Raw genomic sequence first — 26,496 nt, 5'->3', positions numbered from 1 at the left:
GCATGCTAGTTAGCATTGGCTCGCTAAACTACCTATAACTTCCTTCATACTGGACACAGATGCATAACAAATTGTATCCATGTGTTCATATGACTCTGGGGACAATTTCTAACTATCCCTTTAATGTTATTCCTTCCAGAATGAATTGATTAGATCTGCATTGGTTCCTTGTGAGTGAATGATCATTAATGATTGTGGATCGTTGTTTCCTGTCTGGAGGGCCAGGTTGTGTGAATAAGGCTTGATGTAATGAGTTTCTCTGGAATGTTAAGTGTCCTGTTGGCTGGCTTTGGAAATAATTTGCTGGAGTAGGTGTTGCTCACTAATCCTCCTATTATAGATCATTGAGAGCGACACGACGTGTTGATTGTGTAGGTCCATTACTGTTTTACAGTTCACTTGCTCACAAGATCGAAGGAGACAATGCCTAAGTCAGTTCATCTGCACTGACGTGGAATATAAATCTGGTTTGACAAGCTCCTGCAAAAAGGCTGTGTGTGTATGAGGGTGTGAGGGAGAGGGAAAATGTCTATTTGCAAAGCTGTACCTGCCCAACTAGCCCGGGGGGTTGAAACCACGCTGACTATTCCCTCCCCCTTTTCACTGAACAATACCCTGCCCATGCTATGGATCCAGGAAGTGAAAGAGAGAGAGAGACTGCCTGCCTGCTGCAAAACACTCTTGGAGAACAGTTTAGACCGCAACCTCTTTTGTGTCTGTTTCAAGAGACAGAGATACACAGTGAAAGTCAGGCTGGGATATTAGTAGAGACAGGGAGAGGGCAAGAGTGAGGAACATGGAGCTAGAATTAGCTAGAAAACTGGTGACAAACAACAGAAAGAAGTTAGAGGCTACAGGGATAGATCAAGAATGAGAGGGAGAGAGATTGACAGAAGAGAAAGAAGTGCAGCGAGAGCCCCACTGGCGGCTTCAGAGTTCACCCTTGGTTGGCTGCCCATTGTGTAAAGCAGTTAAGGGGGGACCGGGAGGCTACCCTTCCCTGCGGATCGGTGCTGCGTTGCTGTGGCGGCATGGAATTGTTAATGAGCTTCCATAGGGAGAGAGAGGGAGAGCGAGGGAGTGAGTACTGTTGAGAGGCAGGGTCACGCTGTGCTCTGAAAGAGTGAGCAAAATAGACAGAGAGAAAAGTCTGACAGAGAGAGGTGCACAGGATCTTAAAGCTAGGTTTCTCTTTATTTTATCCCCCCCAGTTGCTCTCAGGATTCACATGTGCAAGATGTGACTTCAAACTTTCTCCCCCAGGAAGGATTACTTTTCCCCTACACGAGGAGAAGCACTACCGGTATCTCTTATTTTCTGACTTGAAACTTTGTTTTGTTGTTTCGAGGGTTTACCTAGTTCTCAGTATTTACCTGGGACCTTTTTTGTTGTCTCTTCACTGTGGTACGCCATGCCCGTGGATCTGAGTCTGAACTGCGACTCGTGTGTTTACCCAAGGCTCTGTGCTTGGCAGCTCCGTAGAGACTGTTGCCTAGAACCCGGCTACGTCATCGGGACTTGTCTGCTCTCCGCTGCTGTTCCCTCTTGGGCCTCCGCTGAAGACTCCATCCAAGGTAGCAGGTGCATTGTAGATGCTGAAAGGAACACCGGAGACTTTATATAACCCATGAACGTTTGTAGGGAAGAGGATGGAAAGCACTAAAATGATAAACTAGTAGGTCATTGAAAGCTGTTAAATTGTCTACCACCATGGATTCCTACCGCTCATACTGGAATTCGAGCCACCAGGCCATGTGGGTGGAAGGGGAAGATCAGGATGTGTACGAGGTGGAATCTCGTGTGCCCCTGCCCCGGCCTTTCCCCCTCTCCAGCGTCCTCAATGAGAAAAACGCGGTGGTGGTACAGACTCAAATATCACACGTCAACCACAGGACCAATGGTCACCTCCTTAAGGTGATCTCTAAGATCTCCCTCCCCACACCGCCCTATACAGTAAGTTACCATTCAGCTGCTGGCCTGCCATGTAACCTATATGGAACTGTATAGTGAGTAAATCTGACTCCATCTGGACAGTTATCTTATTTATCTGAATGAAAGTGTCTTTCATTTGGCTGACTTGATGCTCTAAACCGCAGTTTTGTCCATTATTTTATACAGTTCATGACTTACATACCCCTGCTATATAGGGAGTCTACACGTATACATTATCCAGCTAACTTGCTTGGCAGCTATAGTTTTGACTGGGCAACTTGTGCAGTGTAAAACACAGTGAGAGTATCGTATACAGTCCTAGATCTCCCTACTCTGCTTTCATCTGAGCAGGTGAGCAAATTACTCCAAGATTTCAGCGTAGCACGGTCGCGTGACTACATCCTGGTTGTCATAATGTTGCAGTATGACCTTTGCTGCTGTGGGAGTCTCGCTCTGTAAAACCAACTGCATGTGAGTTGTGGTGCTAATAAGTCGGGGGTTTATTGCACAATAGCAATTCCATGATAATTCAGCCAGGAAAGAAGGCTTTTGTGAATGCGTCACAGGGCAATGTCTACTAAACGTGTCTCATCTGTGTCCGAAGTTAAAGAGTTAAGATTGAAATGGCATGTCATACATGTTATGTTGGTTCCTTGATCAATGTCAAACTGTTGCGTAGGTTTACTCATTTTAATAAGAATACTTATATGGCATGCATTTTCAGCAACATAACTTTATAGAAAATGACCGCATGTGTACAATTATCCCACAATGAAAAGGCAATAGGCCTAGTTGTAGCTATGCAGGTTCAGTATGTTAGTATTTGAAGCGAGTAAGAATATTTACACTTATGATGTGCCACTGGACAACTCAAGACTTACCGCTGAACTGTATACGGCTAACCATCTCCACACCTCTGTACATTGCCCTGTAGTTGTTTTGGGGATACTCCTTTAAGCATAACGACACAGGCCATGTGTGTTGTGAACTAGAGGTCGACCGATTATGATTTTTCAACGCCGATACCGATTATTGGAGGACCAATAATGATGACAATTACAACAATACTGAATGAACATTTATTTTAACTTAATATAATACATCAATAAAATCTATTTAGCCTCAAATAAATAATGAAACATGTTCAATTTGGTTTAAATAATGCAAAAACAAAGTGTTCGAGAAGAAAGTAAAAGTGCAATATATGTGCCATGTAAAAAAGCTAACGTTTAAGTTCCTTGCTCAGAACATGAGAACATATGAAAGCTGGTGGTTCCTTTTAACATGAGTCTTCAATATTCCCAGGTAAGAAGTTTTAGGTTGTAGTTGTTATAGGAATTATAGGACTATTTCTCTATACGATTTGTATTTCATATACCTTTGACTATTGGATGTTCATATAGGCACTTTAGTATTGCCAATGTAACAGTATGGCTTCCGTCCCTCTCCTCGCCCCTACCTGGGCTCGAACCAGGAACACATCGACAACAGCCACCCTCGAAGCAGCGTTACCCATGCAGAGCAAGGGGAACAACCACTCCAAGTCTCAGAGCGAGTGACGTTTGAAACGCTATTAGCGCGCACCCCGCTAACTAGCTAGCCATTTCACATCGGTTACACCAGCCTAATCTCGGGAGTTGATAGGCTTGAAGTCATAAGCAGCTCAATGCTTGAAGCACAGCGAAGAGCTGCTGGCAAACGCACGAAAGTGCTGTTTGAATGAATGCTTACGAGCCTGCTGCTGCCTACCACCTATCAAATCATAGACTTAATTATAACATAATAACACACAGAAATACAAGCCTTAGGTCATTAATATGGTCGATTCCGGAAACTATCATTTCGAAAACAAGACGTTTATTCTTTCAGTGAAATACGGAACCGTTCCGTATTTTATCTAACGGGTGGCATCCCTAAGTCTAAATATTCCTGTTACATTGCACAACCTTCAATGTTATGTCATAATTACGTAAAATTCAGGCAAGTTCGGCGGCCCAAACTGTTGCATATACACTGACTCTGCGTGCAATGAACACAAGAGAAGTGACACAATTTCACCTTGTTAATATTGCCTGCTGACCTGGATTTCTTTTAGCTAAATATGCAGGTTTAAAAAATATATATTTCTGTGTATTGATTTTAAGAAATGCATTGATGTTTATGGTTAGGTACAGTCGTGCAACGATTGTGCTTTTTTTCGCAAATGCGTTTTTGTTAAATCATCCCCCGTTTGGCGAAGTTGGCTGTCTTTTTAGGAAGAAATAGTCTTCACACAGTTCGCAACGAGTCATGTTAGCAGGCAATATTAACTAAATATGCAGGTTTAAAAAATATATACTTGTGTATTGATTTTAAGAAAGGCATTGATGTTTATGGTTAGGTAAACATTGGAGCAACAACAGTCCTTTTTCGCGAATACGCACCGCATCGATTATATGCAAAATCGGCCAAATCGGTTGTGTCCAAAACCGATTGTTATGAAAACTTGAAATCGGCCCTAATTAATCGGCCAACCTCTATTGTGAACCCACTGTTTCACTCTGTGTATCTTATGTGCTAAGTGAAATCATCCATTATCCTGAAGTGGGCTACAGCTTTGATTGATTGGTCCTAATTGTTTTACTTTCACTTAGGACACTAACTGGAAACCATTACTGGTGATCATAAATATGACATTATACTGACTGTCACAAGGCTTAGCATATTGTCCATAATGAGAGGTTATGTCCTAAATGACAGAAGAGATGCCCATTCATTCATGGGATATATTTAATAATATGACATGTTCCATTGAGAAGATGATTTTATCCAAAGCAACTTTCAGTGCACTGAGTGCATACATTTCTTGTATATGTGATCACAGTAGGAATCGAACCCACTACCCTGGTGTTGCTAGTGCCACGCTTTTTTACCAACTGAGCCACACTGTGGACAAACTTGTTTCAAGGCTTTGTGTATCGGAACTTCTAACTCAGAATTATTCACCACCTCAACCAGTATTTCCTCAAAGATTCTTTGCTAACTAAAGTCATTATCTTTGTCTCCACCGATCTTACCAACCCTGATCAGCTGGAACATGCACGCGTCACCCAGACGGAGCTGATGCGCGAGTCCTTCCGCCACAACCAGGAGATGGGCGATCTGCTGCGGCGGCAGGAGGATCTGCAGGAGAGACTGGTGGAGGAGGGGCGTGCCCGCGAGCAGCTGGCCCTGGAGCTCCACAGGGCTGAGGGTGAGTGGCGGGGGGGGTGGTGTTTGTGATGGGGTTGTTTTTAAATGTGGGTGGGTGTGTGTTTGAAGGGCAGTGAGAATGCCATATGACGAGTGGAAGTGTGTGTCTGGGGTTGTTTGTGGGGGATGGTGTGTGCTTTGGTGAGTCAGGTGGCTAGGGGATCTGTGGGTGAAACAGAAATTAATATATACTGTAGAGAGGGTGTGAGTACTCCAAGCATACTTCCAAAGTTGTGGCAAAATGGCTTAAGGACAACAAAGTCTAGGTATTGGAGTGGCCATCACAAAGCCCTGACCTCAATCCTATAGAGAATTTGTGGGCAGAACTGAAAATGCGTGTGCGAGCATGGAGGCCTACAAACCTGACTCAGTTACACCAGCTCTGTCAGGAGGAATGGGCCAGAATTCACCCAACTTATTGTGGGAAGCTTGTGGAAGGCCCCCCGAAACGTTTGACCCAAGTTAAACAATTTAAAGGCAATGCTACCAAATACTAACTGAGTGTATGTAAACTTCTGACCAACTGGGAATGTGATGTGAAAAATAAAAGCTGAAATAAATCATTCTCTCTACTATTATTCTGACATGTCACATTCTTAAAATAAAGTGGTAATCCTAACTGACCTAAAACAGGGAATTATTACTAGGATTAAATGTCAGGAATTGTGAAACTGAGTTTAAATGTATTTGGCTAAGGTGTATGTAAACTTCTGACTTCAACTGTATATATGTCAAATGTGATAGGATTCTGAAGTATGACAAATATTTGCTTTCATAAAATCATCTCCCAACTGCTGCTTGATATTAGGTGATAATGATAACCTTTGAAATGTGCACCAGCATTGTTGAAGTTTAGGATATGTCTTCATCTGCGTACGTTTCTGAAATGCGACTTAGAGTAGAGAAAAAAAATTGAGTAAATACACGCAGCCAAATGTAGCTGGACAAATAAGATAAGGAGAGTACTTTAAGTGTTTCTGCCTCTACATTTGGTTGACATTTGCTATTTTTCATGACTCACACATAGGGTAGAAGGACACTCTTATTCACAGACTAGTATACTCGATAACATCACCCAGACATTTAAAGTTTAATAAACCACTACTACCTGCAATCACGTGATTTGATCGACAGTATTAGCCTACATATTTCAATATGCATTTCAGGCGCTTAAAAGCTTTCGAGCACGCCTCCAACCAAAATTACTCGGTCTTCATTGTGTTTGCTCCCCCATCCACATATTCGAACACAGTTAATGTCAAGCCGTAATGATTCCCTGCTTTTGTCCTGTCTGATTCACTATGTAATACCTAGCTTTTGGTGTGGAAAACTGATTTCAATGAAGACAGAGGAACAGGCTCATGGTCGCCTGATTCTGAAAATGTTAGCCAGGCTCTGAGGCCACTCAAGTCTCTTGAGGGGAGTTATGATGTAGTTCTGTATTATGTTTCGCAAAGGATAGGTTTTATATTAGAGTGAGACATAGGCCTATAAGAAGGGGAAAGGGGATACTTAGTCAGTTGCACAACTGAATGCATTCCACCGAAATTTGTCCAACACATTTAACCCAACCCCTCTGAATCAGAGGTGCGGGAGGCTGCCTTAATTGACATCCATGTCATCGACACCCAGGGACTAGTTGTTGTGGGGTTTAACTGCATTGCTCAAGGAAATGTAATGACATCGGGATGCCATTGTGGACATTTTGTAGCAAGGGGCCTCAAGTGTGTGCAGAGATTACACATTTGGTGAGACAGTGCTGTCCATTCTAAAAGTTTAATGTGTCTTTAATGCAAGAAAGTTGTAGTGTGTGCATGCGTGTGTGGCAGCCTGTGTCAGCACAGTGGTTAGTTTGTTTTGCACCCTGATCGATGATCCTCTATTTGCACCTAATCATACGCAATTTGTTTCCATGACATGACATGACATAGACTCTCTCATAAGACTAGAGCCTTATGCGTTTCAGTCATAAGGGATTCCTTCCTGAGCATGAGTAAATTTAGTTTTGATCAGTCATGGAAATAAAAGTGCTAAAAACATGTTGGCTCACTATTTAAAAAGATGGAGAACAAGCAATAGGATGAAAAATATAGTTTTGACGCCGGTACAGCTGACTAGCGCCATCTAACACTACCAAGCAACAACAACAAAAAATTATACTTGGAGTCAAAGTAATATATATAGTCCAAAATAATATTGCTATCTGTAAGTGTATTTATTCCCCCCTCCCATCACTACCCAGAGGGCAAAACTGCAATTTCTGGTTTTAATGAGATCATGTCAACCAGTTTTGACTGTTGCAGTACCTAGAGGGTGAAGACAGGAGGCCATCACAAGCTTCCAGTGTTAGGCTATATCAGACATCTGATATTATCAAGATGCATACAGGCATCATGACTGTGGCCTAATAAAATGACACGATACTTAAGACGAGCCGTCTCATCAGTACTCAAATATCACCTTTTATTTTTATCAGCTTTATTATAAATCGTAACTTCCTTAACAAACCGTGAATTGTTGGTTGGTGGATTGATTCTGACAATCAACCTCTTATGACCAGAGGAATGCAGATCCAAGAGTGCTGAGTTTCTGGTAAACGGCCACTTGCCACGAAAGCAGCATTCCAAGTTTCAACATATGAGTTAACACATGAGTTATTGTTTAAACTATCCTGTCATTTTAGTTGTTAGCTAACATGGCGCATAGTTACAAGTAATCAATTAATATAGTGTTGCTGTGCTCGTAAACCTTGATAATTCAACACACAAACAACATTTGTATCAATTGACACTAGCTAGATTTCCATCCAATTGGTGACCAGATCTTCATGTGAATATAAAAAAAAAAATGCATAATTTTTTTTCTAGCTTTTTTTCTAGATGTTTCCATCAAATTGACTTCTTACCGATTTAAAGCCTATGCGTGATGACGTAGTGTGCATAAAAATAACTTTTGCGGTTAAATTCCCATTTACCAATAATAAAAAATATGTAAAAATCGTGTTTCCATCACATTTTCAACTCTACTGATGGTTTTGTCACACAAATAGCATTTATATAGCGAATGTGCTCACTCTGGTGTTGGCATGTACGCTCTAGCCAACAGGTCTAAGATATAGTGCAGGTATAGCCTACATGAGATTATTGACAAAAGAGCAAGATTATTTTTATTTGTCAAACTGCAGCCAAGCATCTATCATCATGTCACCAGAATAAGACCCTCGATTTAGAAAGGAGCATCAAACTCATCACCGTGCAGGCCTCCCTAGTGGCACAGCGGCCTAAGGCACTGCATCGGAGTGTTGCATCACTACAGCCAGGGAGTCCCATAGGGCGGCGCACAATTGGCCCAGCGTTGTCCTGGTTAGGGGAGGTTTTGGCCGGGGGGGTTTACTTGGCTCATTGCGCTCTAGCGACTCCTTGTGGCGGGCCGGGCGCCTGCAAGCTGATCCTCGGTCGTCAGTTGAACGGTGTTTCCGCCGACACATTGGTGCAGCTGGCTTCCGGGTTAAGCGAGCAGGTGTTAAGAAGCAGTGCGGCTTGGAGGGTCATGCTTTGGAGGGTGCATGACTCGACCTTTGCCTCTCCTGAGCCCGAGCCCATTGAGGAGTTGCAGCGATGAGACAAGATCGTAATTGGATATCACGAAATTGTGGCGAAAAGAGGGTAAAATTGCAAAATAAATCACTGTGCACTTTCACCGCCCTGTGAAGTTAATCATAACTTTTTTCACCTATAGCCTAATAAACTGTATGCTTTCCCAAGTCAAAGTGGGAGGGCAACACAACCTATGATTACATGACTCCAAGTTTACTTTGATATGATGGTGATTTGATCAACATTTGCACACAAAATCGTTTCCACCGCCATTTCTTGCATAATTAATTTTAGACACAAAGATCTCACATTGGCCAGTACGTCATTGTAAATAAGAATTTGTTCTTAATTGACTCGCCTGGATAAATAAAGGTTAAATTTTAAAAAATTACTTGTGTATTTTGTCAACATTCGGAAAGTTTACGGACAAATTAGCTGTTTCCATCAGGCCTGTCGTGATGTTTTTTTTATCTGACGCACTTTACTCGCATAAAAGGTTGGATGGAAACCTCGTTAGTGACAGCATTGAAATCTTAAAGGTTGGCCTATATATGAGTTGTCATTTTTATGTAGAAGGCTTTCTTGGGAGTGGTCTAATCTACTGTAAATTATTAAATATTGGGAATGTAACTAAGATGCATTCCTTAGTTGTGAAAAATGTGTTACTGCTACGTGGGTTCGTATACTTTTGTAATACTAACAGAATAAATGAAGACAGAAGGGTCGAGCCACCTATTCAAATTATTTGTGTTTACAGTAAACAGAGATCAGATGGAGCACCGCAACCTTATGTAACTCATCAACACAATATTCTTGGAAGAACATCTGACAATCATATTCGCCTCACCTATTTAGTATAGCTTCTACATACTAGTACTAGATATGATTTTGTAAGGAATCTCTATCAGATCTTTGGGAACATTGCTAGTATGCAGTCACGTCTTCCAAACAGATTCATCATCAGCTGAATTACATGCCAGTAGTGCATTTGCCTAGTGACCGGTAACAAGATGTGTAATAATAGAATATTTCATTGCGTTTGTTGGCAGCATAGCCCTCTAGACTACACTCTGTCTAGCTAAATTGGTCTGACATTCTGCCTGTGTTTGTTTGTCTGAATATTTTTGTGTTCGTGTGCGCCTTGGGGAGGAGTGGGTGGGTGTTACATGCGAGTGCTTTTTGGATGTAGCATATTTGTATAGTGTAGTGCACAAACAGTGCCTTCGGAAAGTTTTCAGATCCCTTGACTTTTTCCACGTTTTGTTATGTTAGCCTTATTTTAAGATGTATTAAATAGATTTTAATCAATCTACACACAATACCCCATAATGACAAAGCACTTTTTTTTTTTGTATTAAAAATAAAAAAACGGAAATATTACATTTACATAAGTATTCAAACCCTTTACTCAGTACTTTGTTGAAGCACATTTGGCAGCGATTACAGCCTCGAGTCTTCTTGGGTATGCCGCTACAAGCTTGGCACACCTGTACTTGCTCTGTCAGGTTGGATGGGGAGTGTTGCTGCACAGCTATTTTTAGGTCTTTCCAGCGATGTTCGATCAGGTTTAAGTCCGGACTCTGGCTGGGCTACTCAAGGACATTCAGAGACTTGTCCCGAAGCCACTCCTGCGTTGTCTTTGGCTGTGTACCTAGGGTCGTTGTCCTGTTGGAAGGTGAACCTTCGCCCCAGTCCGAGGTCCTAAGAGCTCTGGAGCAGGTTTTCATCAAGGATCTCCGTTCATCTTTCCCTTGATCCTGACTAGTCTACCAGTCCCTGCCGCTGAAATAACATCCCCACACCATGATTTTGCCACCATCATGCTTCACCATACGGATGGGGCCAGGTTTCCTCTAGACGTGACGCTTGGCATTCAGGCCAAAGAGTCCAATCTTGGTTACGTCAGACCAGAGAATCTTGTTTCTCATGGTCTGAGAGTCTTTAGGTGCCTTTTAGCATACTCCAAGCAGGCTGTCATGTGCCTTTTACTGAGGAGTGGCTTCCGTCTGGCCACTCTTACCATAAAGGCCTTATTGGTGGAGTGCTGCAGAGATGGTTGTCCTTCTGGAAGGTCTCCCATCTCAACAGAGGAACTCTAGAGCTCTTTCAGAGTGATCATCGGGTTCTTGGTCACCTCCCTGACCAAGGCCCTTCTCCCCCGATTGCTCAGTTTAGCCGGGCGGCCAGCTGTAGGAAGAGTCTTGGTGGTTCCAAACTTCTTCCATTTAAGAATAATGGAGGCCACTGTGTTCTTGGGGACCTTCAATGCTGCAGAAAGGTTTTGGTACCCTTCCCCAGATCTGTGCCTGTCTCAGAGCTCTACGGACAATTCCTTCGACTTCATGGCTTGGTTTTTGCTCTGACATGCACTGTCAACTGTGGTACCTTATATAGACAGGTGTGTGCCTTTCCAAATCATGTCCAGTCAATTGCATTTACCACAGGTGGACTCCAATGAAGTTGTAGAAACATCTCACGGATGAACAACGGAAAGAGGATGCACCTGAACTTAATTTCGAGTCTCATAGCAAAGGGTCTGAATACTTATGTAAATAAGGTATTTCCGTTTTTTTATTTTTATACATTTGCAAACATTTCTAAACTGTTTTTCTTTTGTCATTATGGGGTATTGTGTGTACATTGCTGAGGATTTTTTTTATTTAATCAATTATAGAATACAGCTGTAACGTAACAAAATGTGAAATGTCAAGGGGTCTGAATGCTTTCCAAAGGTAATATGTTTTTGGAGTTTTTCGTCTTGATTTTGGTTGTGTGTGAGTCTGTATTTTTGCTTTAATGTGTACCTGAACTGATACTATGCGTGTGAATGTTTCACTCAACAGTCTCTAAATCTATATAATAACACCCCCACCCCACCCCCCAGGTCTGATCGATGGCTACACAGGTGAGCGTGCTGCGCTGGAGGAGCAGGTGCGTCAGAAGGAGGAACTACAGCTAAGCCTGGAGCAGGAGCTGCAGGTAAGACAGACCCACTCTACAGTCTACAACCACCATAATCACTGTGTTTTATAACCGTTTAGGGTGACATGCTCTGATGTAATTATGTCATTTCAAGCAGTTATGCCCACTAGGTAAATATTGTCTCAAAACTATCCATGCAGATTTAAAGAAAATGGTGGACAATTATGTTGCAAGTTGTTTCCCATCTGTTTAAAATGTTAACGCTATGTCGGGCAACTTCGCACACTGCAAGGGCAGTTTGTTCTGTTTGTCATTTTTTTAATTGGCTAACCATATTGTCAACCTGCCTCTAACTGATTGTCATTGGCTCCTGCAGGTGACGAGCAGCCGCCTACACGAACTGGAGCAGGAGAGGCTGCAGATGCAGGAAGAGCGTGAGATACTGTCACGGCAACAGGACGCCATGAGGGAGCATGCCGGCCCCCGCGAGTTACGTATGTGCCCCACCACTTACTCCTTGTGGATCTGAATGGAACAAAATACACATTTTGACAAACATTCAAGTGTTCTAGATAGTGAAATAATCGTGAAAATGTTACTTTCATATCATGTAAAGTGTATTGAATATGCACAGTGCCTATTCCAATACAGATGCTCAAAAACAAGCAGTTGGTGATACTAGAGAACTATGACTACGTCTTATATGACATCTCTACTCCAAAGAGTGGGCAGAGTGAAGTGGGGGGATAGTATCATTGAAATAGAAATACTGGTATTATGAGAAAAGCCCTTCAGACCATGGCAATTTGACAGTCATTTTATTTCTGTGGGTCCTATGACGAAGATAAAACAGGCCCATGTTCTTTTGCATACAGAAGGTTGGTTTATTTCCTTGATTAGATCTACATTTGACTATTTGTATGACTTGTCATCATCGTCATCATCACACAGTATGTCAGCTTAGCAGGAGCCACTCATTGTTATTGTGTTATCACTCAATGACGTTGTAACAATTTTTATTCTGTGTTATAAATTCTCGTAATTTTTATTAATGTACTTTGTTATTACTGTACTTTGCTAAATTCCTGTAGAAAGGGTGACCATGATGAATTCATGTTGTAATGAAGTTTACAATTGGTAACTGTTTTTGATGGAAATCCTCTGGGATAAAACAGAATCCTGGAACATGTGTAACACAAGTACTGCATCTGAAAAGTCTCACCTGTGTCGTGTTCATTAGACACCAAATGGAATTAAGTCGACTGAAACGGGGAGGAACTACCTTGACTTGTCTAATAAGACACACACTGCAAAACGTTTTAAATAATTTTCTGATTCATTACCTCCATCCAGTACTATTTCAAGGTATTCCATAGGTTAATGAATAATCCCTAATGAAATGGCAAGTATTCAACAAGCACATGAATTCAATGTACAGGGGACCATTTTAGGAACACTTCACGCCGGCTCTCACCTCACGGCATTGGCTCATCCATCCTCTGCCGACACAGCTTTAACCAATACCACCACAGCACATGCAGGGAGGCCCCGCCCTCTCGTTTTCACCTCTCGCTTTCACCTCTCACATCCTTTCTCCTCCAGTCTTCCTCCTTTTTATGACAAAACAAGTGCATGTTGAAATACTGTGCTTTCTTATTCCTCCTATAGGCCTAGTTGAAGCTGCAGTCGATGCAGCACCTGAAGCAGGTGTGTCCCACATCAGAGCATGGCCAGTCTATGTTACTTTTTCGTCTCTAGTCGAGTGACACTTCACAAATATATACAGTACCAGTCAAAAGTTTGGACACACCTACTCATTCAAGTGTTTTTCTTTATTTTTTACTATTTTCTACATTGTAGAATAATAGTGAAGACATCAACACTATTAAATACCACATATGGAATCATGTAGTAACCAAAAAAGTTTTAAACAAATCTAAATTTATTTTATAACCACCCTTTGCCTTGATGACAGCTTTGCACACTCTTGGCATTCTCTCAACCAGCTTCATGAGGAATGTTTTTCCAGCAGTGTTGAAGGAGTTCCCACATATGCTGAGCCCTTGTTGGCTGTTTTTCCTTCACTCTGCGGTCAGACTCATCTCAATTGGGTTGAGGTTGGGTGATTTGTGGAGGCCAGGTCTTCTGATGCAGCACGCCATCTCTCTTCTTCTTGGTCAAATAGCAATTACACAGCCTGGAGGTGTGTTGGGTGATTGTCCTGTTGAAAAACAAATGATAGTCCCACTAAGCACAAACCAAATGGGATGGCGTATCGCTGAAGAATGCTGTGGTAGCCATGTTGGTTAAGTGTGCCTTGAATTCTAAAGAAATCACTGTGTCACCAGCAAAGCACCATCACACCTCCTCCTCCATACTTCACGTTGGGAACCACAGATGTGGAGATCATCCGTTCTCACAAAGACGCAGAGTAAAGGACAGATTTCCACAGACCAAAGGACAGATTTCCACCGGTCTAATGTCCATTGCTTGTGTTTCTTGGCCCAAGCAAGTCTCTTCTTATTATTGGTGTCCTTTAGTAGTGGGTTCTTTGCAGCAATTCGACCATGAAGGCCTGATTCACGCAGTCTCCTCTGAACAGTTGATGTTGAGATGTCTGTTATTTGAATTTGGTGAAGCATTTATTTGAGCTGAAATTTCTTAGGCTGGTAACTCTAATGAACTCATCCTCTGCAGCAGAGGTAACTCTGGGTCTTCCTTTCCTGTGGCAGTCCTCATGAGAGCCAGTTTCATCATAGTGCTTGATGTTTCTTGCGACTGCACAAAGTTATTGAAATTTTCCGTATTGACTGACCTTCATGTCTTAAAGTAAGGATGTACTGTCATTTCTCTTTGCTTATTTGAGCTGTTCTTGCCATAATATGGACTTGTTCTTTTATCAAATAGGGCTATCTTCTGTATATCACCCTACCTTGTCACAACACAACTTATTGACTCAAGCACATTAAGGAAAGAAATTCCACGTATTAACTTTTAACAAGGCATGATTCCATATGTGTTATTTCATAGTTTTGATGTCTTCACTATTATTCTACAATGTAGAAAATATAAAAAATAAAGAAAACCCTTGAATCAGTAGGTGTGTCCAAACTTTTGACTGGTACTGTATTTTTTTAACCCCCAAATCAGCAACTCACAAAAAAAGCTTGGAGCTTGCTTGCTATGAGCTCACTCACTCAATCACTAACCCTTGCTTACGCTTTTTCTTTTGATTCCCTTTTCTATATCATGGTTTGTCATGTTAATGTCTTATGGGTCAGCGTGAACATCTTCATTTTATTTATGATTGAGCACGATTGAAGGAATCTGATGAACTATATTTTGAGACATTGGTACTGTAAGCATAAGTATTTCCTTATTGGCAATCATCTTTGCTCCTAAATTAAAATCCCTTGATGTAAATGTTCAGAAGAATTTAGCTCACCCTAACCTTACTTCACATTGTCCATGCTAACATCGTGACAATGTCTGCTACCTTTGGAGTAAGATGATTGCTCAATTAGGAATTTGTCCCACCCCTTGCCTGCAAATGCATATGGGGCATGGATATTGCACCGTCATAGCACTGTCTACGTCGTTGGTCTGTGGTTTGCACTCTTATCTTTTTATCTGTTGTACTAATACAATGGGGTTGGTTCTTCTCTGGGGGAAGCAATGTTGGTTGGTTCAATGTTGGTTAAATTATGGCAGTGGATTACTAAAGGGATATGTTTGGAAGATCCTGGGTGTGATACTGGGTGTCTGTTATATACAGTAGCTACATGATTCTGAAATGGAGGACTGTATTGGTGACATGTTGCTGAAAGCAGCCATCTCAATACTGGAATGCTGTTAAAATGCGTAAAACACAAGTTTAGAAGTTCTGAGACAAAAACAGCTAAATATACTTAGATTTGAAACTAATCGTAAAAAAATTGACTGTTGTTGCTCTGTACATGAGGGCTCAGTGTCATTTTTGGATTATTGACCGACAGTCCACAACAACTCCATCTCAGCATCCTGTCCTGTTCATTGCTGGAATCAAACCTGTATGTCCAAAATCATTGACTCCTCCCCTCCAAAGCCACCTTATGTGATGCCTTCTGTCCATCCCTCCCTCCCTTCACCCCAGACCTCCTGGAGGAGACAGAGAAGCTGATGGCTGAGAAGGTAGAGGTGCAGCGGCAGGCGGAGAAGGAGAGCCTGGACCTTCTGCACCAGGTGAAAACACTGGAGGCTGAGCTGGAGGAGCAGATCAACCGGGTCATCGAGCTGGAGCATGCCCGCAAGACTGAGAGCGGCGACCTGCTGCAGCAGATCCAGGCTCTGGAGAAACAACTGGAAAAGAATCGGAGGTTCCTGGATGTAAGAGATAGAGGGGAGGGAATGGGGAGTATGGATGCATGGCTGTATGGATGGATATGGATAGAGATGGGAGAGATGGATGAATGGGGAGAGAGGGAGGGGTGGATGGGGGAGGACCAGAGGAAGTCTATTGTTTAAAAGAATACAGATTTACATGAATGTTATATGAATGTGCACTTTGGTTATTGGGGGTTAGGCAGTGCATAAAGCACTACACTTGATCCATCATTTATTCATCATCCATGCATTTCTGATTCAATGTATATATAATTTAATTTGATATGTAATGGGTATTTCCCATAGCTACTCTCCTTTAAAGGCTTTGCCTTCATCTCTGAACCCCAGGAGCAGGCCGTTGACCGGGAACATGAGAGGGACGTCTTCCAGCAGGAGATCTTGAAACTGGAGCAGCAGCTGAAGAACAGCCAGAAGCAGCAGCCCGGCTCTGAGCAAAGAAGCAGAGAGGTAACAGTACAGTTCCACAATAGCCCCAGCACTGAGCCCTGTTGGACCCCACAGGCAGTTTCTCTCTCCTTTTGTTCCCTAACAATGGGAAAGGCAGTAATGTATATGCTCGTCTTGTAAAAATTGACTGTTGTTGCTCTGTACATGAGGGCTCAGTGTCAGCCAGGACAGTGGGGAGGGTAGAATTGCCTGTGGTTACCCAAATATGATCCCAGACTAGTCAAACTGGAACTGAAGGATAATGGACATAAACTCAGCAAAAAAAGAAACATCCCTTTTTCAGGACCCTGTCTATCAAAGAAAATTCGTTAAAATCCAAATAACTTCACAGATCTTCATTGTAAAGGGTTTGAACACTGTTTCCCATGCTTGTTCAATGAACATGCACATGTGGAACAGTCGTTTAGACACTAACAGCTTACAGGACACTAAAGAGGCCTTTCTACTGACTCTGAAAAGCACCAAAAGAAAGATGTCCCTGCTCATCTGCGTGAACGTGCCTTAGGCATTCTGCAAGGAGGCATGAGGACTGCAGATGTGGCCAGGGCAATAAATTGCAATATCCGTACTGTGAGACGCCTAAGACAGCGCTACAGGGAGACAGGACGGACAGCTGATCGTCCTCGCAGTGGCAGACCACGTGTAACAACACCTGCACAACAACAGCTGCCGAGTTACACCAGGAACGCACAATCCCTCCATCAGTGCTCAGACTGTCCGCAATAGGCTGAGAGAGGCTGGACTGAGTGCTTGTAGGCCTGTTGTAAGGCAGGTCCTCACCAGACATCACTGGCAAACAACGTCGCCTATTGGCACAAAACCACCGTCACTGGACCAGACAGGACTGGCACAAAGTGCTCTTCACTGACGAGTTTCAGTTTTGTCTCACCAGGGGTGATGGTCGGATTCGCGTTTATCGTCGAAGGAATGAGCGTTACACCGAGGCCTATACTCTAGAGCGGGATCGATTTGGAGGTGGAGGGTCCGTCATGGTCTGGGGCGGTGTGTCACAGCATCATCGGACTGAGCTTGTTGTCATTCTTGTTATCTCAACGCTGTGCGTTTATAAGGAAGACATCCTCCCTCATGTGGTACCCTTCCTGCAGGCTCATCCTGACATGACCCTCCAACATGACAATGCCACCAGCCATACTGCCCGTTCGGTGAGTGATTTCCTGCAAGACAGGGCCAGCGAAGAGCCCGGATCTCAACCCCATTGAACACGTCTGGGACCTGTTGGTGAGGGCTAGGGCCATTCCCCCCCAGAAATGTCCGGGAACTTGCAGGTGCCTTGGTGGAAGAGTGGGGTAACATCTCACAGCAAGAACTTGCAAATCTGGTGCAGTCCATAAGGAGGAGATGCACTGCAGTGCTTAATGCAGCTGGTGGCCACACCAGATACTGACTGTAACTTTTGACCCCTCCCCTTTGTTCAGGGACACATTATTCAATTTCTGTTAGTCACATGTCTGTGGAACTTGTTCAGTTTATGTCTCAGTTGTTGAATCTTATGTTTATACAAATATTTACACATGTTAAGCTTGCTGAAAATAAACGCAGTTGATAGTGAGAGAACGTTTCTTTTTTTGCTGAATTTATATGCTGGATGTGATTTTTGATGAGTTTTTTTGGGGTGAGGGCTGATTTGTCAATCATCGCCATGGTGATTTGTTTATTAACTGTGTGGGTATTGTGTGATTTGTAATGCGCTTTGTACAACTAGTATTCTAGTTTTTTTTTATGGAACATTTTATTGAACATTAATGGTTTTAACAGTGGTCTTGTCCTAAACACTTAATATATGTTTTATCTTTCAAAAAAGTGGTGTCCATGGAGAGGTTGTATTTACTCTCGCACCATGTTGTAGCTAGTTAATGTAATTAGATATTACATTAGGATATTTCTGCTGAGCATCATCATCTGGACCATGGAGGTCTGTCTTTGCATTATAATTGCATCTGCTATCATAACAGCTGTGATATACTGCTTCTCTCTGGTTTACTGTACGTCAACTGAGTTGTTGTGGCTGGTTTCTGCTAAAAGTCATTAGCATCATCATAGCTCCACATCTCTTTGGCATGCTGTGGCAGTGGCTCTTCTTGCTGTTGCCATCAGCTGTGTTTTACATTTGTTACCATACTGTTGTTTGTGTTCAGTCTTTAACTGTACAATAGTGGCATGTGTTGTGGAAATGTGTCACTACAAGTAACTCAGAATTATTGAGTTGAATTATAGTTCTCTTTTTAAACACCATTATTGATACTGTAATGACCTGCTTTTGCTAAGCTAAATGCAGTTGGCTATATCACAGCAGCCTTTCTCTGCTATCATAATCTTAGCGCTATTCCTTCTCCCTCCACCTTCTCCTATTAGTCACTGCTATGCTCATTAAAGGCCATTCTCTGTCCCTCTTTGCTCCTCTCCCTCTTTGCTCCTCTTCCTCTTTGCTTCTCTTCCTCTTTGCTTCTCTCCCATGGCAGGTGGATCAGCTGACCTCCAAGGTATTGCTATTAGTTGCATTGAAACAGCCTCTCTCTATTAACAGAACTCCATCAGTTGCATGGTAGCAGCCTGTCATTGCAAACCACATTAGAGCCCCCCTCTTTCCCTTCCTCTGCTCTTGCTCCTTTTCGTCCCATTGAATATTCCTCTGTCCACCATAGCAGGTGGATCCCAGCGATTAGTGGTGCTAGTGTCATTGAAAAGGACCTTCTATTAAATATCATTAGCTGCACTCAAAACCTCCCTCTTCCCCCCCCTTTTCCCTCTTTCCCTATTCATCTCCCGCTTTCCCTATTCATCTCCCTCTTTCCCTACCATGTAGCAGGTGAGGATCATCTGACCTCATAGTATTGCTCCTGTTTACATTAAAACTGCCTCTGTTGTTCAGCCGTACCATTGCATAACCATCCTTGTTTAAAAACGAATATCTTTCCCTTCTGCTCCTCCCCTCTTCCACACGGCAGGTGGCTCAGCTAATCTATTAGCTATTACTAGTAGCTAATGTATACTGAAATGCAGCTTCTCTCATATGGAAGCATATCATCCATTCTGCATAATGACAGGTAGACAGACTCTCTTTCCCATCCTCGCCGAAGCCCTCCTCTTTCCCTCTAGCCCCTAGTGATGGGGGAAAAACTGATAGTTACATATCGCAGTTTTTTGGGGGGGGCAATATTTTATCGATACTTTGACGCCAAGTATCGATTAGTAAAATACATACACATTTTTTGCTATGTAGCGTTAGCTAGTGCTGGTCGGCTGTACCTGCACCAAAACTCTGGTATTTCTTATTTTATAGCGTGTTTTCTTTTTAAATAGTGAGCCAACATGTTTCCAGCACTTTTATTTCCATGACTGTTCAAAACTAATTTCCTAATGCTCTCTGTCTCTCTGCAGCAGACATTTAGTGAGTAATATGTTTGGAACATCAAATTGCAATAAAATCGCAGTATCGAATCGCAATACATATAAAATCATGACAATCGCATCGGCACCTAAGTATCGTGATAATATCGTATCGAGAGGTCCCTGGCAATTCCCAGCCCTACTACCTCCTCTTTTTCCCCTCTTCAAAATGGCAGGTGGATCAGCTGACCTCCCAGCTACTGTGTTGTGTTACTACTAGCTAGCCACAGTGATACACTGAAGCTACAGACTGTACGATCCACACTGAAACCCCTCTTTCCATCCCTCTTTCTCCTCCTCCTCATCCCTCTCCTCTCGCAGGTGGACCAGCTGACCCAGCAGCTGAGGGAGAAGGCGGACTGGTGCAGCGAGCTGCTGCTGACGTCCGAACAGCTGCAGCGCGAGGTGGGCGAGCGCAACGAGGAGATTGACAAGCTGGAGGGTCGCATCCGCGAGCTGGAGCAGGCGCTGCTGGCCAGCACCGAGACGGTGAGAGAGACAAGAGAGATGGGTGGAGAGGAAGGGGGGATGGATGAAGTGGGATAGAGACTGAGAGAACAACAAAGAGAGGAAGATGGAAAAAGAGAGGAGAGGAACAAGTAAAGAAAGAGCGAGTGGGGAGAGATAAAGGGAGAGAGAGAAAGAGACAGTCCCCCCAATCCTTCCCGCCACTGCTGTTGATGATGCTGTGTTAAGACTAGCGACTGCCAAGATTGTTCCCCAGAGGGAGTGTGTTTGTGTGTGTTGGGGGGGGGGGGGCTTTCTTATTTCCTAGTGGGGACCTAAAATCTCAAAGTCACCAGAAGGATAGTAAAACAAGGAAAATTGCTACTTCCCCATGTGGACAAAGGATATTTTAAGCTTAGTGGTTAGGGTTACTATTAGGGATAGGATTTTGAATGGAAATTGATTTTAGGTCCGCACGAGGATAGAAGAACATAACGTGTGTGAGAGAGAGAAGATGGAGTGCATGTTTGTGTCAGAATGAGTGTGTGTTCTGGTAGAGTATGAGTGACAGCGTGAAGCTATATTTGCATATATATGGGTGTTTGTGTATGTGTGCATTGATAAAGGAGATTGAGTGTACCTGCATTACCCGACATCATGGCTGAGAATGTGTGTGCCCATAATAATGAGTATTGAAACCAATATCACTGTTGGCAGGCTGAAACAGAGCAGTGAAAGAAATGTCCCCATACCTTGCTACTGCCCAGCTGATTAAGTGCATGACATGTATGGCTGTGTGTGTGTGGCTATCCTGAGATTTGTGTGTATACTTGTATGTATTCTTGCGTGTGATGTGTGTATGTTTGCTTGTGTGTGCATGCGTCGCGCATGACTGGTCGCTAAATAATAACGTATTGTGTGTGCGCGTTGCTTGCTTGCATGCATGTCTGTTTCAGGTGGATGATAAGAGGCAGCATGTGTCTGTTCGTGAGCTTGGGGACTCATCACTGGAGGCTCAGCTACAGACTGAAAGAGAGGCTCTGGACAGGAAAGAGAAAGAGGTAATGTATTGGTCTTATGGGGGTTTCTTTCTTTCACATGTTTGGAAGGGAATTTCTAAGTAGCCAATCCAGCACTGTGTCAAAGCTAGCCAGCGAAAACCTTGATTGGTTATCGCCTCCCCGATGATTTACACAAAGTGGAACATTCCTCTACTTGTTGCAACCCTTTGCCCACCATCTTTCACTTCGCCTCATATCACGCTCCATCAATAGCCAATGATGGACACAAGACAGGTCCCCACTTAGATTTCAAGTACCCTGTTCATGTGTCGATGCCCTGGTCCTCAGTTAGATGGAAAAGAACACACAACACTCCAGCTTGACTCCCCCCTTCCAGATCAGTAACCTGGAGGAGCAGCTGGAGCAGTTCCGGGAGGAGCTGGAGAACAAGAGTGATGAGGTGCAGCAGCTCCACATGCAGCTGGAGATCCAGAGGAAGGAGCTGAGCACCCAGCAGCAAGACCTGGAGACCAAGGACCGCCTGCTCCAGGTAATCGGCCAACACACAGCTAGGCTAGCATGTAGGTAGCCTTAGCCCCCACACAGCTAGTCTAGCATATGTAGCCTTAGACACCACATAGCCAAGCTAGTATGTAGGTAGCCTGGGCCACTACGCTAGGCTAGCTCGTAGGTAATGTTAGCCTCTACACAGCCAGACTAGTATGTAGGTAGCCTGGGCCACAACGCTAGACTAGCAGGTCGATAGCTTAGCCACAGCTAGGCTAACATTTAGACATGCCAGACAGTTAGACTAGCAGCAACCAGGTAAAACACAACAAATAGCCACGAAAAAGGCTAACATTTACTATAGGTAATCCTTAATCCAACAAGGTTGACACGTGGTGAACAAAGCCACATAAAGGCAGACCAGTCAAATGATATATCAAAGGATAAAACAACTGAGTTGTATGGTAACTGTTGATACACTAAAGCATATTTTAAAGATTATCCTGCTTAAAGATTCAGACCAATGCTTGAATGTAGAATTGTTCATTTAGACCTAGCTACAGTATTTTACAAAGACATTGCAGCTCCATTTCTAAATATACTTTTTAAGGCTTAATGTAACTTTCATAAATATTTCATAATGCCTATATAGATGCTACAGAAATAATTGACAACACATTCTATATATATATATTATATATATATGTATATATATATATGTGTGTATATATATGTGTATGTATATATATATATATATGCCACATTAGCCAAAGCACCAAATGTGGGACCTGTTAGGCTAATATGGTAGTAGTGATAGGTAGTATCCCCACCCTAAAGATAAACAAATCCCCCATAAATGTTCCTTCCCTATTGTCTTAGTCCCAGTTTATTAAGGGTGAATTTTGTTTGTGTTGAGAGCCAGCAGATTATAATCTCCGAACATATGATACACTTTTGAAGGTGATGGAGGAGAAGGACAGGGAAATAGCCCTTCTTAATGAGCAGATGGCTAAGCTTCAACACACGGAAACAGCCCCTGACAACAAGGTAACCCCATATACATATACGTTACAGACAGACCATTTGATCTTCTGTTCACATATATGTATATCTCTGTGATAGTGGATCAGTGTGTATGTTGTGTGACAGCCGTTCATTTTTATTTTTGTTTTGACGTAACCTACCATTTTATTTTAGGTTTTGGTAAGTGGGCCTCCCATGCTCTGTTGTCTTGTGATATGTTTTTATGTTGGCTTACTAAACATCTGAGAACACTTGGAACACCCTAGAAATGTCCAACTAATCAGAATTGTTCCTGAAGTACCGTTATTACAGTTTCCCAACCTAAAATGTTACCTGATTGAGTCTCAACCATAGATAATATATCACAACATTTTTATCAATATTAACTATCTTGCCGTGGCACAACTATGTCTCAGAGGTTTACCAGAAAGCATGAGCCACTCTTCTTCCTCCTCATCTTCGTCCTTATACCTACATTCACTGCTCCATCCTTCCCTTCAGGAAATCAACGCGAGGGACGAACTACTGTGGGAGCTGGAGTCCCAGGTGGAGTGCATGCGGAGCGAGCAGCAGCGCCTGAAGAAGAACAGCGAGGAGGAGCTGGAGCAGCTAAACGCCGTCATCGACAAGCTCCAGGAGGAGCTAGCCAACATCGAGCGGAAGCAATCCTCGGAGACGGATGAGGAGCTCAAGGGGCAGTTTGAGAGCCAGGTCGGAGGTCCCAGCAAGGAAGAGTACGACGAAATGAAGCAAAAGATGGACCTGGCCAAACTAGAGCTGGACACCATCAAAGCCGAGCAATGCATGCTCCTGGAGAGGTACCGGTACTTGCAGGAGAGCAGGCTAGCATTAGCCGAATCGGAAAAGGAGCAGTCGGACGACACCGCGATGGAGCTGCAAGATGCCCTSAGGGAMAAGACMGCYGKATTRMTYGTGGTGCAGGCTCAGATCCAGGCGTTGGAGCAGAGCGCCACCTCCAGGTTGGAGGAGCTAAGCCTTCGCGTCCAGGAACTTGAAGCCTGTGTCAGAGAAAGGGATTCTGAACTGATCCGCTGCCGGTTCCTGGTGGAGCYMGCCCAGGAGGATGCWGACGASCTCCAGCGCAAGGTCCAGGACCTGGAGGACAAGCTGAGGGAGAGGGTGGCGGCCGCGCTTGTCAGCCAGGCCCAACTGGGCGCCGTCCAGCAACAGTCGCATCAATCGCAGGAGTCCAAGGGCCAGAGAACCAAAGAATTCGGCCACAAGGATCCCCAGGGACAGATGGAGGTACTCGACTTTGGGTTTGCAGGAATGTCCCGAGCAGCGGAGATCCAAGGAGCCAAACAGGGCCCCACAGGGAAGGTGGTCCTCCTGACGGAGAAGCTCCGCGAGCTGGAGGTGGGCCTGAGTGGCATACAGAAGGACCAGGAGCTGCAGAAGCAGCTGCTCTCCAGTTCCGAGGAGGAGGTGCTGGAGTACGAGAAGAGGCTGGTCATGCTCATGGATTTGCTCAATCAGATGAGGACGACCAAGCCTGGTGGATACCAGAGAACGTTTCCGGCCGAAGAGGTAGGAGTTATCTCCCATAGGCAATAAGTTAAGGCTAAAGTTAAGTTAGCTCTAGTCTGCACTACCTCCTATAAATTCACGTTTTAGGTGTTCGAGTTTGCCTGCAGTACTTCCCATCGATGAGTGAAATACCTTTAGCCTACACTGCCTGTAATGTTTTTCACAGTTTAATTGCTGACAAGCTGCTATCTCTTTGAACTCTGAACCAGACTCCATCTTCTGGAGGAAACGAGCCGGCTGTATCTGGGATGATACAGGAACTACAGGAGGTCAGGGACGAGGCTTCAGCCACCAAAGCACAGCTCAGCAGTTACAGGGAGAACAGCAATAAACTCCAGCAGGAGCTCAAGGTATGTAATATCACACTCAACAACCATGTTGGATAAATCCTCTATTATTATTGCATGAGAGGGAGTTACAATTGTCACGTTTTACTTTTTTAGGCAAAAGAGGTCGCAATGGCCATCCTTCAAGAAGACCTTCAAAGGGTAAGAAACTAATGTGAAAGGGAGTTCCTCCGATTGCCAGACACAGTACAATTCTACTGCCTCAGAGTTACTAAAGTACTGCGATACTTTCTTGTTCTTGACATTCCCTTAAATGAATTGTCTTGAAATCCAAATTCTAGAAATTCTAACGTCTAACACTTCTACCTTTGACAGCAGGTGTCATCTGGAGGCGGTGAGGCCAAGGTGTCTGAACTCCATCGGGAGCTGAAGGAGGTCAAAGAGCAGGCCGCTGCCACCAAAGAGGAGCTCAACAGCTACAGGGAACGCTGTGACAAACTACAGGAGCTGCTACAGGTATGAACACAGTCCCAATCAACCAGTGTTCAGCAGAGCAAAGAACTATGGGAGTCGCAGTCTTTGGGTGCCAAACTTAATTGTCCATTTTTGTTAACTGTCCATTTTGTGTGGATAACTGTACATTTAAAAATGTTGATCAAATGGGGAGTTGTATGTTTGTAGTCTTTTCAGTGACTAACCAATCTGACCATTTTAATAATTTATTTTGTACCGAAGGAGAGAGAGATGACCATAGCACATCTCAAGGGAGAACTCCACCGGGTAAGTGTATATTGCTGCATGGAAGAATATTCCAACTTTACTCAACAATATGGAAAAATATCTATTGGCATATCTTCACTTCTGTATGGATTTTGGTGTCTCCGAACTTCACAGGCCTCATCGGAAGGTGACGGTGCCACCGCGTCTAAGCTTCTCCAAGAGCTCCAGGAGGTCCGAGAAGAGGCAGCTGCTACCAAAGAACACCTGAACAGCTTCAAGGAGTGCAGCGATAAACTCCAGAACGAACTCCAAGTCCGCGACCTGTCCATTGCACAGCTTCAAGAGGAGCTCCAACAGCTCAGAGTAGCCTTGGCGAAAACCACAGAGTCACCGTCACCACTATTCCCCCTATCACCATCTCAGTCTCCCTCACCCCAGCAGCAGCAGCCGGTACCAGCCTCCAATCCGAAAAAGAAAGGAGTCAAACCGCAAGACCACCGCCATGGAGCCAAGGGAAAAATGGCCGCCACTGCCAAAGACAAACCATCGCACTCCAGGAAGATCTCTGCCGCGGAGAACCAAATGTTCTCCGACAAATCGTCTGGTCTTAATGTATCTCAACGTCTGCCTCGTACAGATGCTGGCACCCAGACGGAGACCTTTTCCTCCCAGACATCTGACCAGCCCAGGTCTGTGTCAGAGGAGGAGGTGGAGGAGATGATCGGGGAGTACCAGGAGAAGATCGTACAGATGCAGGAGCTGCATGCGGCGGAGATCCTGGACATGGAGGCCCGGCACATCGCAGAGAGCGAGGCCCTGAAGAGGGACGCTCAGATGCTGGAGGAGGAGTGTAGGGCTCTCAAGACTGTCATCGAGAAGCTGCACCGCTCTCATGAGGTGAGTTCGTTGGGCGACATCTCAGCAGACCTGAGTTGTGTTCATTAGGCACAAAACAGAAGTGAGTAACAGAACAAAAGTCTACCCGGAAGCTTGTTTTCGTTTTCTGTTGCAGAACCCGGTTTCGGTCTGTTTTCTTTCGTTTGG

The 26,496-nt window shown here is 43.8% G+C and overlaps 1 protein-coding gene across 6 annotated transcripts in view; it reads left to right on the top strand.

Annotated features, from left to right (window-relative positions):
• LOC111954823 (A-kinase anchor protein 9) overlaps positions 1 to 26,496 on the top strand; it is a 126,213-nt gene that overhangs the window by 90,313 nt on the left and 9,404 nt on the right. For 2 of the 6 annotated variants that reach the window (XM_070436176.1, XM_070436174.1), the window contains exons 22-37: positions 5,002 to 5,164; positions 11,644 to 11,738; positions 12,058 to 12,175; positions 13,350 to 13,388; positions 15,814 to 16,046; positions 16,392 to 16,511; positions 20,241 to 20,408; positions 21,323 to 21,427; positions 21,765 to 21,917; positions 22,793 to 22,921; positions 23,399 to 24,445; positions 24,655 to 24,795; positions 24,889 to 24,933; positions 25,108 to 25,248; positions 25,468 to 25,512; positions 25,627 to 26,349. In XM_070436176.1, coding sequence (XP_070292277.1) covers positions 5,002 to 5,164; positions 11,644 to 11,738; positions 12,058 to 12,175; positions 13,350 to 13,388; positions 15,814 to 16,046; positions 16,392 to 16,511; positions 20,241 to 20,408; positions 21,323 to 21,427; positions 21,765 to 21,917; positions 22,793 to 22,921; positions 23,399 to 24,445; positions 24,655 to 24,795; positions 24,889 to 24,933; positions 25,108 to 25,248; positions 25,468 to 25,512; positions 25,627 to 26,349 — 3,465 coding nt within the window. The remainder of the gene's footprint in view (positions 1 to 5,001; positions 5,165 to 11,643; positions 11,739 to 12,057; positions 12,176 to 13,349; positions 13,389 to 15,813; positions 16,047 to 16,391; positions 16,512 to 20,240; positions 20,409 to 21,322; positions 21,428 to 21,764; positions 21,918 to 22,792; positions 22,922 to 23,398; positions 24,446 to 24,654; positions 24,796 to 24,888; positions 24,934 to 25,107; positions 25,249 to 25,467; positions 25,513 to 25,626; positions 26,350 to 26,496) is intronic. The other 4 variants (XM_070436178.1, XM_070436177.1, XM_070436175.1 and 1 more) reach the window with 4 other exon arrangements.

Source organism: Salvelinus sp. IW2-2015, linkage group LG30 (genome assembly GCF_002910315.2).
Source record: "Salvelinus sp. IW2-2015 linkage group LG30, ASM291031v2, whole genome shotgun sequence".
NCBI classification, from domain to species: Eukaryota; Metazoa; Chordata; class Actinopteri; order Salmoniformes; family Salmonidae; genus Salvelinus; species Salvelinus sp. IW2-2015.
Note: the sequence above shows the minus strand (reverse complement) of the source record. Positions and strands in the feature narration are given on the sequence as shown.